The 17,323-nt window shown below is 43.2% G+C and overlaps 1 protein-coding gene and 1 long non-coding RNA gene across 6 annotated transcripts in view; one reads left to right on the top strand and one right to left on the bottom strand.

Moving 5' to 3' along the window:
* dgkh (diacylglycerol kinase, eta) overlaps positions 1–17,323 on the bottom strand; it is a 601,101-nt gene that overhangs the window by 3,771 nt on the left and 580,007 nt on the right. For 4 of the 5 annotated variants that reach the window (XM_043694442.2, XM_043694440.2, XM_043694441.2 and 1 more), the window contains one exon: positions 15,261–15,391. The exons of the other annotated variant lie outside the window; for it this stretch is intronic. In XM_043694442.2, coding sequence (XP_043550377.1) covers positions 15,261–15,391 — 131 coding nt within the window. The remainder of the gene's footprint in view (positions 1–15,260; positions 15,392–17,323) is intronic. 5 annotated transcript variants of the gene reach the window in all.
* The window catches only part of LOC148148685 (uncharacterized), a 213,158-nt gene that overhangs the window by 55,063 nt on the left and 140,772 nt on the right, over positions 1–17,323 (top strand). The gene's annotated exons all lie outside the window — the stretch shown is intronic.

Genomic DNA, 17,323 nt, shown 5'->3' with positions numbered 1-17,323 from the left:
TGGAAGGCTGGTTTGTGTTTTGGACTGGGTTGTGTTCATGACTCTCCATAGTTTCTTGCGGTCTTGAGAAGAACAGTTGCCATATCACACTGTGATATGATAAGAGTCGATTTCCTTAGCCTCCTGAGGAAGTAGAGGCATTGTTGTGCTTTCTTGACCACCTTGTCGACATGGTTGCGTCTCTATTTCAGACATCCCCAAAGCAAAGGGCTGCAATGCAGTCACACAACTTCAGACTGCTGTGTTTGGAGATCAAAGCCAAGTTGGGGTGTTAGGGTATATCTGAGTATTGAAACCAGCCTGAAGTCTGTTTGAAACAAACCTACTTCCAGAAGTCCAAAGGGGGGGGGGAGGTTTTAAGAATCAGTGGATTAATGAGAGATTGATACACCTCTTAAATTGGAACTCTGCTCAGATGAAGATTTGCAATAACATAAAACCCAACTGCTAGAGAGGGTAACCAGAAATGCAACCATTCAGAAAAATGTGATTTAGGTTCTGGAATAGATTTTATCCTCACTCTTTCCCTGCTTAACCTCTTTCAATAAGACCCAGACTAAACAAGTCATTCAAAAGAAACAGAGCTCAAAGTCTGAGACTCCTCAGAACTCAGCTTAGGAACATAAGAGAGGATTTTGGCTATTGGCCCCTCAAGACTACTTTTGTTATTCTAGAACTCTATCGATCTGTTTTGAACTTACTTATTGAATAAGATTCCATAGCCCGTCATAAAAGTAGAGGTTTCCAAAACATCACCACTATCTGAGTGAGGAAATACCTCCCTTTCTCAGTTCGAAGTGGTCCTTTTATTCTGCTACAGTGTCCCCTGGTTTTAGACCCTGCAGCCAGTGGAAATATCCTTCCTGCGTCTCCACTGTTTATCCCTTTGGGTATTTTGTTATGTTTCTATGAGATCATCACTCATGCTTTTAAACTACAGTCCCAGTCTACTCAATCTCTCCTCACTGGACAAATCCCATCCCTGGCATCAGTACGATGAACTGCATCTGCATTTCCTTGATATTAAATAGATCATTCCTCAGGCAAGAGGACTGCGCACTAGACCCTAGCTTGGTACTCACCAGTTCTATACAAAACTGAAGGAAAACGTCTTTGCTCCTATACTCAAATTCTCTTGCAACAAAAGCTAATATATTATTTGCCTTCCAAATTATTTGCTGCACACACATGCTAGCTTTCAGTGATTTAGAACATAGAACATAGAACAATACAGCACAGAACAGGCCCTTCGGCCCACGATGTTGTGCCGAACATTTGTCCTAGTTTAAGCACCCATCCATGTACCTATCCAATTGCCGCTTAAAGGTCACCAAAGATTCTGACTCTACCACTCCCACAGGCAGCGCATTCCATGCCCCACCACTCTCTGGGTAAAGAACCCACCCCTGACATCTCCCCTATACCTTCCACCCTTCACCTTAAATTTATGTCCCCTTGTAACACTCTGTTGTACCCGGGGAAAAAGTTTCTGACTGTCTACTTTATCTATTCCTCTGATCATCTTATAAACCTCTATCAAGTCACCCCTCATCCTTTGCCGTTCCAATGAGAAAAGGCCTAGCACTCTCAACCTATCCTCGTACGACCTATTCTCCATTCCAGGCAACATCCTGGTAAATCTTCTCTGCACCCTCTCCAAAGCTTCCACATCTTTCCTAAAGTGAGGCGACCAGAACTGCACACAGTACTCCAAATGTGGCCTAACCAAAGTCCTGTACAGTTGCAACATCACTTCACGACTCTTGAATTCAATTCCTCTGCTAATGAACGCTAATACACCATAGGCCTTCTTACAAGCTCTATCCACCTAAGTGGCAACTTTCAAAGATCTATGAACATAGACCCCAAGATCCCTCTGTTCCTCCACCTCACTAAGAACCCTACCGTTAACCCTGTATTCCGCATTCTTATTTGTCTTTCCAAAATGGACAACCTCACACTTGGCAGGGTTGAACTCCATCTGCCACTCCTCAGCCCAGCTCTGCATCATATCTAAGTCCCTTTGCAGCCGACAACAGCCCTCCTCACTATCCACAACTCCACCAATCTTCGTATCATCTGCAAATTTACTGACCCACCCTTCGACTCCCTCATCCAAGTCATTAATAAAAATTACAAACAGCAGAGGACCCAGAACTGATCCCTGCGGAACTCCACTTGTAACTGGGCTCCAGGCTGAATATTTACCATCTACCACCACTCTCTGACTTCGACCGGTTAGCCAGTTTTCTATCCAATTGGCCAAATTTCCCTCTATCCCTTGCCTCCTGACTTTCCGCATAAGCCTACCATGGGGAACCTTATCAAATGCCTTACTAAAATCCATGTATACTACATCCACTGCTCTACCCTCATCCACATGCTTGGTCACCTCCTCAAAGAATTCAATAAGACTTGTAAGGCAAGACCTACCCTTCACAAATCCGTGCTGGCTGTCCCTAATCAAGCAGTGTCTTTCCAGATACTCATAAATCCTATCCCTCAGTACCCTTTCCATTACTTTGCCTACCACTGAAGTAAGACTAACTGGCCTGTAATTCCCGGGGTAATCCCTATTCCCTTTTTTGAACAGGGGCACAACATTCGCCACTCTCCAGTCCCCTGGTACCACCCCGTTGACAGTGAAGACGAAAAGATCAGTGCCAACAGTACTGCAATTTCCTCTCTTGCTTCCCACATAATCCTAAGATATATCCCGTCAGGCCCGGGGGACTTGTCTATCCTCAAGTTGTTCAAAATGTCCAACACATCTTCCTTCCTAACAAGTATCTCCTCTAGCTTATCAGTCCGTTTCACACTCTCCTCTTCAACAATACGGTCCCTCTCGTTCATAAATACTGAAAAAAAGTACTCATTCAAGACCTCTCCTATCTCTTCCAACTCAATACACAGTGTCCCACTACTGTCCTTGATCGGACCTACCCTCGTTCTCGTCATTCTCGTGTTTCTCACATACGCATAAAATGCCTTTGGGTTATCCTTGATCCTATCCGCCAAAGATTTTTCATGCCCTCTCTTAGCTCTCCTAATCCCTTTCTTCAGATCCCTTCTGGCTATCCTGTATCCCTCCACTGCTCTGTCTGAACCCTGTTTCCTCAACCTTATGTAAGCCTCCTTCTTCCTCTTTACAAGACATTCAACCTCCTTCGTCAACCAAGGTTCCCTCACACGACCATTTCTTTCCTGCCTGACAGGTACATACGTATCAAGGACACGTCGTATCTGTTCCTTGAAAAAGTTCCACATTTCCACGACATCCTTCCCTGACAGCCTATGCTCCCAACTTATGCTCCTCAGAACCTGTCTTACAGCATCGTAATTACCCTTCCCCCAATTGTAAAACCTACCCTGTTGCACGCACCTATCTCTCTCCATAACCAAGGTGAAAGTCACAGAATTGTGGTCACCATCACCAAAATGTTCACCCACTAACAAGCCCATCACTTGTCCCGGTTCATTACCGAGTACCAAATCCAATATGGCCTCCCCTCTGGTCGGACAATCTACATACTGAGTTAGAAAAGCTTTCTGGACACACTGCACAAACACAGCCCCATCCAATCTACTTGATCTAAAGAGCTTCCAATCAATATTTGTGAAGTTGAAATCGCCCATGACTACTACCCTGTGGCTTCTGCACCTTTCCAAAATCTGTTTCCCAATCTGTTTCTCCACATCTCTGCTGCTATTGGGGGGCCTATAGTAAACACCCAACAAGGTGACTGCTCCTTTCCTATTTCTGACTTCAGCCCATACTACCTCCATAGGCAGATCCCCCTCGAACTGCCTTTCTGCAGCCGTTATACCATTTCTAATTAGCAATGCCACCCCCCACCTCCTTTTTTACCACCCTCCCTAATCTTACTGAAACATCTGTAACCAGGAACCTCCAACAACCATTCCTGTCCCTCTTCTATCCACGTTTCCGTGATGGCCACAACATCGTAGTCCCAGGTACCGATCCACGCCTTAAGTTCACCCACCTTATTTCTGATTCTCCTTGTGTTGAAGTATACGCACTTGAACCCATCTCTGTGTCCGCAAGTATTCCCTGTCAGTGCTACCTTCTTCACAGCCTCCCTACATTCTTGGACATCCTGACAAACAGCTAGCCTACTTGCTGGACTACAAGTCCGGATCCCATCCCCCTGCCAAATTAGTTTAAACCCCCCCGAAGAGTGCTAGCAAACCTACCCCCCAGGATATTGGTGCCCTTCTGGTTCAGGTGTAACCCGTCCTGCTTGTACAGGTCCCACCTTCCTCAGAATGCAGTCCAATTGTCCAAATACCTGAAGCCCTCCCTCCTACACCATCCTTGCAGCCACGTGTTCAACTGCACTCTCTCCCTATTCCTTGCCTCACTGTCACGTGGCACCGGCAACAACCCAGAGATGACGACTCTGTCTGTCCTAGCTTTTAGCTTCCAGCCTAACTCCCTGAGCTCTTGAATGACCTCCCCACCCCTCTTCCTACCTATGTCGTTGGTGCCAACGTGCACCACGACTTCTGGCTGCACACCCTCCCCCTTCAGGATTCTGAAGACACGGTCCGGCACCCGGGAGGCAACAAACCATCCGAGAGTCTCGCCCATGTCCACCGAACCGCCTGTCTGTCCCATAACTAGAGAGTCTCCTATAACTAGCGCTCTCCTCCTCTCCCCCTTTCCCTTCAGAGTCTCAGAGCCAGACCCGGTCACTGCAGCTTACCCCTGCTAGGCCGTCCCCCCCAACAGTATCCAAAGCGGTATACTTATTGTTTAGGGGAACGACCACAGGGGATCCCTGCACTGCCTGCTTCCTCCCCTTCCCACCTCTAACTGTTACCCAGCTACCTCTGTTCTCTGGCGTAGCTATGTCCCTGTAGCTTCTGTCTATCACCCTCTCAGCCTCTCGAATAATCCTCAGTTCATCCAACTCCAGTTCCAGTTCCCTAACTCGTTCTGTGAGGAGCAGGATCTGACTGCATTTCCTGCAGATGAAGTCGGCAGGAGTATCGGTGGTCACCCCTACCTCAAACATCCTGTAGGAGGAACATTCCACTGCCTGCGCAGCTATTACTCTACACCTCGTCTCCAAAACAAGAACACTGAGTAACTTACCTGTGGACTTTAAAATTAGGTTAGAGGAGGAGGATGGGATGGAGGCCCTACTATGTAGGGCCTGGGGTCTAGAACACACCCACTCAAATATCAATCACTTATCTTCCCGACCAGCTCTGCGCTCCAACCTCACTTCCGCCCAGCTCGCGCCGCTCTCTGCTGTGAAAAGGATTTATGAACAAGGATACCAGGCCCCTTTGGAAATCACTATTTTCCAATTTCTCACCACTGAAGAAACGCTCTACAAGTCTGTTCCACCTACCAAACTGGATAACCTCACACTTATCCACATTATGTTCTACCTGCCATGCTCTTGCCCACTCATTCAACCTCTCCCTTTGAAGCCTCTTGAACCATCAGGCTCAGTGGTTCGCACTGCTGCCTCACAGTGCCAGGCACCTGGATTCATCACCATGGGTGATTGTGTGGAATTTTCATGATATCCCATGTCTGCATGGGTTACCTCCCCATAGTCCAAAGATGTGCAGGTTAGGTGGATTGGCCATGCTAAATTGCCCCATAGTGTCCAAGAATTTGTAAGCTATGTGGATTAGCCATGGGAATTGCAAGGTTATGGGGATAAGATCGGGGGTCTGGGTATGGGTGGGATGGTTTTCAGAGGGTCAGTGCAGACTAGATGGGCCAAATGGCTTTTTCCACACTGTAGGGACTCTATGATTCACCTCACATTCCCAACAGCTTTTTATTTATTATCTACAAACTTAAAACATTTGCATGGCGCCCACATCTGAATATTGACATGGATCGTGAACGGCTGGACACCAAGCAGTGATCCTTGCGGTACCCCACAGGTCACAGCCTTCCAAATTAAGAATGATGCATTTATTTTTATTTACTGCTTTCTGTCTTGTTATGAAGGTGTAAGGGATACTGTACCTTTAAAAGAGTTGAAAGCTAGCAAGGACTTAAAGAGGCAGAGAGGCCAGAACAAGTTAACAATGTACCACTTGGTCAGAACAGCTAATACTGGCTGGGTTGCTATGAGACAAAAAAAAAATTCAAGTTCAGCCAATCAGTTTAAATTATGCCCCAAGATACCAAACTCCAATCAAGTTGGAATTTGGTATTTTGACAATATTAAAACCAATAAAACAATCTGATGTTTTGGGGTATAAAACTGGGGAAAAATTGAACAGTTGAGGGAGAACTGCCAAAAGATCATCAGATGTACGCTGGTAGTCAGAACTCTCTGAGAGGTACCTGCCCGGAGAAGGAGTTTACACAGAGCAAAAAACATCGACACCAACCTGGGGAGCAAATCTAAAGAGGAACATCCAAAGAGAAGATTTGACAGCTGGCTGGTTTTGAAATTTGAATTTTTTGATAAATCTTAATCAGGGGTTTTATTGGACCAGTATTGTAGAGCAGTTAGAGAAAGGAGTTGTAAATAGTTGTTAGTTAATTATTCTCTTTTAGACTTTAAAAAATAAGATTGTTAATTTTTACTTTAAATAGTGACTTTTGGGACAATTCTTTACCTTGTGAATCTTCACAGATTACTGCATGGTATAAATCTTTTCTGTCTTGCTGGTTTAAATTAGCAGGGGGGATTTACCCTATGTCATAACAGTTATCCTGGATGAGCCCCCAAACTGTTATGACACAGGCTAAACCCCCCCCTGCTAATTTAAACCAGCAACACAGAAAAGATTTACCCCATGCGGTAATCTGTGAAGATTCTAGTAATTTCCCTACTGTTGACATCAGGCCATCGGGCCTGTAGTTCCTGTTTTCTGTCTCCCTCCTTTCATAAGCAGTGAGATAGATTTGCAACCTCTGAATCTGCAGCTACTGTGTCAGAATGAGTGAAATTGTGAATGATGATCTCAGATGCATTCAATAGCAATTTAGCCATCTCTTCAAATAATCTGGGCTGAAAGTCATGGAGACATGGGGATTTGTTATCTTTCAGTCCCATTACCTTCTCCCAGTATTACTCTTTTACTAGTACTAATTTCTTTCAGTTTTATTCTCTCACGAGACTCTTGCATTATAAAGACAGACATTTAGCTTCTCTACCATTTCTTTATTTCCGATTATAAATCCTCTGTCTAAATGAATCTGCATTTGTCTTTGTTAAACTTTTCCTTATTATATATCAATACCTTTTACAATCAGTTTTTACATTTCTTGCCATTTTATTTTCATATTCTATTCTTTTTTTCTTTATCAATTGCTTGGATCCCTCTACTAAATTATAAAATTCTCCCAATCCTCAGGCTTACAACATTTTAACTTTGCAAGTCTCCTTCCTTGATGGAAAATGTAAAGTCACCATTAACTTACAAAACCATACGGCTGCTCTCAGGTGATGATTTAACGGGAGGGTCACCACGTCTCGGGGAGGGGTCAGGTTGAACATGAGAATACTTCATGGTAATCTCAGCCGATGAGAGAATTGAATCCACACTGTTGCCATCATTCTACAACACAAACCTGCCATTTAGTCGACTGAGCTGAACCGATTACCAACTTTACTTTGATCTAATAACCTCCCTTGTTAGCCATGAGTCTTTTTTTCTTCCTGTTGGCTATTTTTGACTTAAGTCAATGTATGTGTTTTGAAAACGAGGCATTAGCTCCTTAAGTACTCATCATCTAGCTATCTATCTATCAAACATTTTAATGTATTTTCCTATTCACCATGGTGGACTTTGTCTTTAAACCTTTACAATTGCCCTTGTTTATGTTTAAGACCAGAGTTTCGGATCGAACTAATATTTTTCAAATATAATTCTGTCATCCTATGGTTGCTGACCCTAAAGGTCTATTTTTAAAGAGTAAGCTAATTCATTAGCCCTTTCTCAATGAATAATATGGATTGAAAATAGAAAAAACATATTGCTACAGAAAACGTATCTTGAATATATTTCAGAAATTTCAAGCCTATAGCATTGGTGCTCAGTAGGTTTATCCAGTCTTTATATAGATTGGAGTCACTCATAAATACTGCACTCCCCATGCATGCATTTCTACTTTCCTGAATTAAGCTTTGCCCTACATTACCACCATTGTTTGGTGGCCTTGAAATCATTCCTATCAATGTTTGCTGACTCCTGTTGTTTCTTAGATCCACTCAAGCGTCTCTACATTCTATTCTGCCGATCAGAGATTCTCTCTCATTAATGCACTGATCCCATTTATCTTCAGCACAGCCACTCCTACTTTTCTTTTTTAGCTTATCCCTCTGTCAAATACTCTTTAATATTCATCTCCCAGTCTGGGTCACCTTGCAGCCTGATCTCTGCAATGGCAATTAAATCACTCCTGTTTACTTCTATTCATTGAATAAATTTAAGAATGAGATAGATTTTTAATTAGTAATGCGTTAAAGGATTATGGGGAGCAGGCAAGAAAGTGGAATTGAGGCGGAGATTAGATCAGCTATGATCATATTAAATGGCGGAGCAGGCTGGACAGTCTGAATAGCCTACTCCTGCTATTAGTTTTTCTGTTCTTATGACTCGAGCCACCATGCTGTGACTGTTGCTTGCATTCAGATAGAGTACTTTTAATTCTGCCTTTTTAACACTATCCTGCAATTTGACTTTGCTTGGTTAGGCCATTTTTGGAATATTTTGTGCAATTCTGGTCTCCCTCCTGTAGGAAGATGTTGTGGAACTTGAAAGGGCTCAGAAAAGATTAACAAGGATGTTGCCAACAAAGGGTTTGAGCTGCAGGGAAAGGCTGGGGCTGTTTTCCCTACAGCATCGGAGGCTGAAAGTGACCTTATAAAATCATGAGGGCAGAGATAGGATAAATATACAAGTTCTTTTCCCCGGGTTTGGGGAGTCCAGAACTAAAGGGTGTAGGGTGAGAGGCAACTTTTTCACACAGAAAATGGTGCTAATATGGAATGAGCTGTCAGAGGAAGTGGTGGAGGCTGGTACAATTACAACATTTAAAAGTCAACTGGATTGGGATACAAATAGGAAGGTTTTAGAGGGATATGGACCAAGTACTGGCAAATGGGACTAAATTAATTTAGGATATCTGGTCGACATGGACGACTTGGACTGAAGGGTCTGTTCTGTGCTGTACATGACTCTGACTCTATGACTCTGGGATTTGTTTCTTTTTCTTTCCACTTTTCTACATCCTGTTGCCAGTTTTGTTTTTACTCTATCAGAATTCTCTCGTGGGTTCCCCTTCCTCAGTTTAATCCAGTTTAAACCTAATTTCAATCTAGTTTAAGGTCTCCACAACAGCACTAATAAATCTCCCCAACAGCATATCAATTCCAGTGCTATTACCATGCCCAAGAATCAATTCCAATGCACTGAAATCTAAAGACACCCTACTGCACCACATCTTCATTCACTCAATCTTCTCATTTCCATACTGACTAGCATGTGATACTGGGAGCAATCCTGAGACAACTGCCTTCAGGATCCTAACCTCAGTTTTTCAGTCTCTAACCTCACTCCCCAAATTCTCCTTTTAACAGCTACTCCCTCCTTCTGCCTGAATAATTACCGTTAACTTGGACCACTACCTCTGCATCTTCATCCTCCCTCAAAAGAATGTCCTACTGCAGCTCTGCGTTATCCTTGACCCTGGCATGAGGGAGGCAACATGCCATCCTGGAGTTATGTCTATGACTAGATAAACACCAGTCTGTTCCCCTCACTACTGGATCTCCTACCACCGTGGGCGGCACGGTGGCACAGTGGTTAGCACTGCTGCCTCACAGCGCCTGAGACCCGGGTTCAATTCCCGCCTCAGGCGACTGACTGTGTGGAGTTTGCACATTCTCCCCGTGTCTGCGTGGGTTTCCTCCGGGTGCTCCGGTTTCCTCCCACAGTCCAAAGATGTGCAGGTCAGGTTAATTGACCATGCTAAATTGTCCATAGTGTTAGGTAATGGGTAAATGTAGGGGTATGGGTGGGTTGCGCTTCGGCGGGTCGGTGTGGACTTGTTGGGCTGAAGGGCCTGTTTCCACACTGTAATGTAATGTAATTTAATCTAATTACACTCTTCTTCTGTCTCACCTGTGCAGTTGAGCCACTTGCTATGCCACAAGTTTTGGCTCTTGCTACACTTCTCTGACACACCATCATCCTCACCAGCATCCAAAATGAAAAATGGTGCATGAGATTTAAGGGGATCATATATTATACACCTGGTCTTTCAAAGCTGCCTAGCAGTTATCCATTCCTTCTCTGTATGCATTCTCTTAATGTTTGTTGAAACTGCTTTGTTAAACAACTTTCATCAACACCTGTAGGTGTCTGGCCTGAATTCAAATTCTATCAACCTCTGCAAAGCAATCCCAAAGGAGATCCAACCTTATAATCCTGCTCAGCTTCCTCCCAGACGTGCCTCTGCACCATCCCTCACATGTACTACACCAACACACCTGCACACACCCTTTGTCAAAATCCTACACTGTACCTTAGTTGCCTCAAAGCTTGAGTTCTCTCAGCCTCCACGCTTAAATCATCCCTTTCCTCTTCCAGCGCCTTTTGTTTGAACATGGCAATTGTGAGATACTCACTACTAATTTTCCAAATCTCTCCACAGACTCTCCTTATCCTTCTTTTACTTTGTATAGGAGATTAAGGGCTGATCTAATGGAGGTGTGTAAGATGATGAAAGACGCCAAAGAGAAGGATAGAAAGAAACTATCTTCTCTGATGTTAGTTCAGAATAAGCCAACAGAACAAGAAAAGGTCATAGAGTCATAGAACCATAGCGATGTACAGAAACAGACCCTTTGGTCCAACTCACCCATACAGACCAGATGTCCTAAATTCATCTAGTCCTATTCGCCAGCATTTCGCCCATATCCCTTCTTACCCATCCAGGTGCCTTTTAAATGTTGTAATTGTACCAGCCTCCACCAATTTCTCTGGCAGCCCGTTCCATACACACACCACCTTCTGTGTGAAAAAGTTGCCCCTTAGGTTCCTTTTAAATCTTTTCCATCTCACCTCCCCTACCCTGGGAGAAAAAAACCTTGACAGTTCACTCTCTCCATGCCCCTCATGCTTTTATAAACTTCTATAAGGTCACTTCTCAGCCTCCAATGCTTCAGGGAAAATAGCCCCAGTCTATTCAGCCTCTCCCTATAGCTCAAACCCTCTAACCCTGGCAACAGCTTTATAAATCTTTTCTAAATCCTTTCAAGTTTCACAACAAAGGAGAATGGAAATTTCCTGTAAAAAACATTTAAACCTGGGTGTCTACTGAAAATTTCAAGATTCAGATTAATGGGCTTTCATTAGCAATAGTTACATAACCAAGGAAGGTCAATTGGGGCATTCAAGATAGCATTGGATGACTACTTGAATAGAAATAGCATGCAAGGGTACAAGGAGAAAGATACAAGGGTACAAGGAACATTTCAGAAAACATCTCTGGGACACCTACACCAAACAAACCCACTGCTCTGTGGCTGAACACTTCAACGCCCCCTCCCACTCTGCCAAGGACATGCAAGTCCTGGGCCTCCTGCCAAAGTCTCGCCACCTCATCTTCCGCCTTTTGACCCTTAACCACACGGGATCAATGTTGATTTCACCAGTTTCCTCATCTCCTGCAGATGCTGGAGATCAGAGTCAAGAGTGTAGTGCTGAAAAAGTACAGCAGGTCAGGCAGCATCCGAGGAGCAGGAGAATCGATGTTTCGGGCATAAGCCCTTCATCATTGTCTGCGTTGGTTTCCTCCGGGTGCTCCGGTTTTCTCCCACAGGTTAAGTGGATTGGCCATGCTAAATTGCCTCGTAGTGTCCAGGGATGTGGAGGCTACGTGAATTAGCCATGGGAAATGCAGGGTTACAGTGATAAGGTAGGGGTGTGGGTCTGGGCGGGATGTTCTTTGAAGGATCGATATGGAGGGCTGAATGGCCTGCTCCCACACCATAGAGATTCTACGAAGTATTCTGTGATTCTGTGGAACAAGTCACGCGGTTGAGGCAGTGAATTTTGATTCTAACCTCGGGGAATCGGCAATTGTTGGCTATTAGATTAGATTACTTAGCACGGCTAACCTAACCTACACAATTTTGGACTGTGGGAGGAAACCAGAGCACCTGGAGGAAACCCACGCAGACACGGGGAGAATGTCCACACAGACAGTTGCCTGAGGTGGGAAATGAACCTGGGTCTCTGGCACAGTGAGGCAGCAGTGCTAACCACTGTGCCATCGTGCTGCCCACGGTCAGTCTGTTGGCTATAAGGAGGCTATATTAAATAAGTTCAGAAAGTGTCAGCTAAACATCTAGCAGGCATGGCAGATTCCAAAGTATTATGAATTAACCTAAAGCTTACTGTGGTGAAAATGCTCAGGCATTTCAATGAAACAGGGAGCAAAAGATAAAGGGAGGCGAGACAGTATTGACTGAAGGCTTTTAAGGGTGAGTGGCAACAAAATAGTGATGCTTTAGAAATCAATCTCTTCGATTGTTATCTACTTTGTAACTACTGTCATGATCATGACACAATGATCATCCCTCTTTCAGCAGTTGCTTGTTAATGATCTACAATGTGGTGAGCTGCTCCAGAATCCAGTTCAGTACTCATTGTCCTTTCAAGCCCCAGATCCTGTCCATCACCAATTATTTCCATTTGGTTCCAATCCTCTCTAAAAGGCAAACGGTCAAAGGTACCAGGGTAGACAACCTGTATTCAAGATGGGAGAGGTGGATAAACAAGGCAACTACTGTATACATTTGCTGTCAGCTTTGGGCCGAATCTTTAATTACAGATAAGACTGGTGGGCATTTAAAATATATTTTCCACAGATGGACAACTAGTATTATATATGTTAACAGATGTCAACTTAGAAGAATTTGGGAGTTATTTTTAATGAAGTTATCATAGTGAAAGTTTTACTGATTAGTTTAACTTTTCACATGTTCTTGCAAGAAACAAGGTGGCTAAAAGAACTCAGCCAAATGGTCCATGTGGAAATATAGCAGTTTGAACAGAATACTAATTGATAGACAGGAAACCAAAGTTTGGTGGCGACAGGGTGCAAGGGGCAAATTCATCCCAGCAGCATAAAAGTTCAGTATCTAATGGCATTTAATGGCTGATTGAAAGAAACAAGACTCTCCTTGAGTTAACCACAAACAGGGCATAAAAAATTGAGCTAGGTATCCCTTTTTACTTGCAATTATTTTCTTTTAGGATAAGGAAGAGGCCATTTGCCTTTTAAAGCTATTCTATCATTAAATGGTCGATATATATCCTACATTAAATAAATGAGATAAATATTAGATAAACACTTAAAAAGAAAACATTCTTAGAGATACAGGGAAAGAACAGGGAAGTGTGATGGAATGGATTGTTCTTTCAAAGTGCCAGCAAGGTCATGGTGGGCTAAATGGTCTGCTTTTGTGCCATATAACTCTGTGATTTTACCTTGTCATGAGGTTAAATCCACAGCATTATTTACAAATCTCTCCTTAGCTTCAGCCACTCTTTCATGGACCTTTTTCAGGTATATGTCCCAGATTATTACTAGCTCCCTACAAGTTCCCTGGCTCCACTGTCACTGGTCACCAACTCTGCCATTCTGGCATTTCCTCCCAAAGGTCTTTCAATCTGCAACCTCTTTTGACAGCTGACTGAAAACCAGTCACTTAGACTGCCTTTTTGGTCACCAGATGTCATCCCTCTACTTCAGCTGTTCACCACATTCTGAACAAATGAAAAACTCACATGGTCCTTGCCCACATTTCAGCACAAACTGGCAATTTTTTAGTCAGAGGCTGCAAGGACCGGTTGACATGAAATCAGGAATATCACAGTTGCACAGTTACTTTGCTTTCTCAGACTGATCTAAAACAGATCGGGGAAGAGTGAAGCTTTTCTTGTCAACAATACCTGACTTGGAACGGTTCAATGCTGATGAGCACAGTATTATAAAATATTCCACTGACAATACTTTGACCAAATGATCATAAAGTCACCATTTTCTTGGTAGTACCTCTAAAAAAAAAGTCCTTTCTTTTGCACCTACTACTTAAAGGAGACATTAATCGATACAAAATGAGTAATTGTCAAAAGGCTGTAAAGGCAGTGGAGAAGATGCCAAAATGCTTTACAAGGAGAGGGAAAGGACACAGAGGCTGTAACTCCAGGAACGACAGAACAGGCTGGGGTGGGCTTCTCTTGGAGAAAATGAAAGGTTGAGGTGTGGCCTAAATCTATGTCTTTAAATCGTAATGAGATGTCGAGACGATATTTCTACTCTTAGGCAAATCCAAAACGAGTGGTCTTAAATTTCGTGGAGTCATTGATAAATCCAGTAAGGAATTCAAGAGAAACTTCTTTGATCAGAGTTGCATGAAAATGAAACTTGCGAGACGTGGACTGGTAAAGGCAAAATAGATCCAGTTAAGGGAGTGCCAAATAACCATGTGAAGAGAGAAGTTTGAAAGGATATGCTAATAGGATGAGATAAAGTAAGGTAAAGTGGGATAGGAATAGGCTTGTGTTGAGGTACAAATGTCATTGAAAATCTGCTGGGCTAAATGATCTGTGTATGCGGTATAAAATTCTATGGAAGTGGGCTTGAGAGAGTCAGCAGAAAACTCACGTTTAAATGTATGGTGATATATATTTGACTAGCAGCATGAATGGTGGATGATAGTGTGGGCAGTAATCTTACACAGTCTATTCTCAATGGGGGAAATTCTATCCTGATTGCTCAGTCCTGGAATAGCATCAACGTCTCCTGACCATTCATCCAGACACAGCAACCACTGCAGAGACAGTCAGGGGTGAGGAACTATAAAACACAAGGAAAGTTAAAAGTGGGAGAAGTACAGACAACATACAAAAACACAGAAAGCAGAACCTGGGCAAGCAAACACATTTTATCTCTAAATTCTGCTCTGTTCAAAGCGATACCATCATATTGTGCATTTTCTAAAACATACAGTGAACTAGAAGGAAAAATACTTCCAAATAAAATGCACAAAATGGCTTGTGGATACACCATTTTCCATTGCCAAACATGCACACATTCAACAATAGTGACAGTTTGACAGCTATCAATACACCATCATACGATCACGTTTAGCAAGCCAAGCCAAAGCACAGCAGAAAACAGAAGGTGTGAGAAGGATCGGGTACAATTGCAAGGGAAAATAGGTCTGTAAAGGAAGTACCTTCAGATCACGCCTTTCCAGGTGCAAAAGCTCAGAGCCTCGGATGTCATGACGGATGAAGCGTTCTTTGTATTCTCCCAAGCTGAGCAGCTCCAGCCAAGAAGCAACTTCATCTGTGCCCCATTTTTGAACTACCAAAGTCAAGAGCAAAAGCCCCTTAATTCCTCCATGCTTCATAAGCAAAGGGTAAGCAAAAGTGGGAAAGAGCAGAGGTGCTTGCAGTGCTGGCAAAGAGGGTGAGGACAATAACAGTTACATTCATCTAGCCCATCGACCAGGTTGCTTTTCCATGCAAACAGGTGCTATCGTGTAGACATTTTGAACACTGGACATCCTTGCAGCTCTGAAAACCTGAACACATTTGCAAAAACTGACAAAGTCATGCCTGTGAAGCTGCGATTTGAAGTACCTCTTCACCAAAACTCTGCTATGCAGAACCAGCTCAAGTGGGCACTCAGCATCAGAAATATGATCTAACAGACAGACAGTTACCAAGGTGGGTTCCTTATAGGGAACTTTAGGAGATGGGTCTTAGAGCTACAGTGAAATTGGAGTTGTATTGTGCCTGTATAATGAGAGTTCCACTCAGGAATCTTTTCCTGCAACCATGTCCCAAACCAAAACTGTAGCATATCAAAGTGTTATCTGACATCATACTGCTGCTAAAATAGGAGCATGTTAAACACACTGACCTGTGTGTAGATTCGACCCAAAGATGTTACAAGGTAGAAGTTCATTTCTAAAGGAGCACTAATTACGGATAGCTTGGAAAACTGAGCTTCTGTTTAAATTCAACCACGGTAAGTGGCAAATAGGTGGTGAGATGTTTGTAAGTGAGATTCCAATGTTTAGAGATTGTACCAACCTATATATTCTGCAGTCTAACACACTGAGATGAATATTGCAAGGAACTGAATGAGCGGGGTTCTAAGAATAGTGGTGGTGTCGTTGATATTGAGGACGATGGTCTCAGGTTACAGTCTGATATTGATCAGTTGTTGAATTAGGCAGAGCAATGGCAGATGGAATTTAATCCTGATAAATGTGAGGTGATACATTTTGGGAGGTCAAATAAGAGAAGGAGATACACAATGAATGGTGGGTCCCTATGGAGTACTGAGGAACAAAGGGACCTTGATGTACAAGTCCATAGATACCTGAAGGTTCAGCACAGGCAGGCTGGGTGGCAATGGCAACATGCAGAATGCTTGTCTTAATTAGTTGGGGCATAGAATATAGGAACAACTTTATAAAACATTGGCTAGGTGACAGAGCAATGGACCAAGTACAGGTAAATACTGTTGTTTGGTGTTTGTTGGTCAACATAACATGGTGGGCCAAGGGACCTGTAACTGTGCTGTAAGACTCTCGTCAGTCATAGACATGACACTAAAGTGAACAAATATCGCTGTTACAGTGAAAAACTATTGCTTGTGGGGACAATGCATTTCAAAGAGAAATGGGAAAAGGAGGGATTCACTGGTACCCTTTTTGGCATCGGGCAAAGGTTCCTGTATCTTCTTAAGCTTTTATTTAAAATAAAGTTTTATCAAGAAGGGCAGCCAAAAGCTTAATTTTAAAATTGTAGAAGTATTTTTATAACTGACCAACAATGGAGTAAAGGGCTCAGATGTTCTTATGGTAGTTGGTTGTTGCAAGTGTAGGCAGGAGTTGGGATCATGTAGAACTTTTGATCAGGTTGACTTCACCGAAATTTCCCATGATGTTGAAATATTCGATGGGCAATTCCTGTTGCCAGAACTCTCTGACAAAGTCCCCAAATCTAAGTTAGAGTCAGAAATTTCAAAGGGGATTCTGACTAGCTTATCTGAATATTATCCAGGAAATGTTACAGGATTAAAATCTGCTCCAACTCTTGGCTAACTATAAAACTGGTCTCCACTACATTGAGCTATTTGATTCACCATAGACATAACCTCAACTCACAACTTCCCTCTTTCCAGACACTCCACTGCACGCTGGCCTCTGATGCCAAAGCCCCCACCAACTCCTACCTCTTAACCCTAATCCAGCTGAGCCCTGATTCACTCCTCCTGACCCCT

The sequence above is a fragment of the Chiloscyllium plagiosum genome, unplaced genomic scaffold (assembly GCF_037043375.1).
Source record: "Chiloscyllium plagiosum isolate Xiang-an unplaced genomic scaffold, Cpla_swu_hap1 HiC_scaffold_12, whole genome shotgun sequence".
NCBI lineage: Eukaryota > Metazoa > Chordata > Chondrichthyes > Orectolobiformes > Hemiscylliidae > Chiloscyllium > Chiloscyllium plagiosum.
This window is presented reverse-complemented; position numbering and strand designations above follow the sequence as displayed.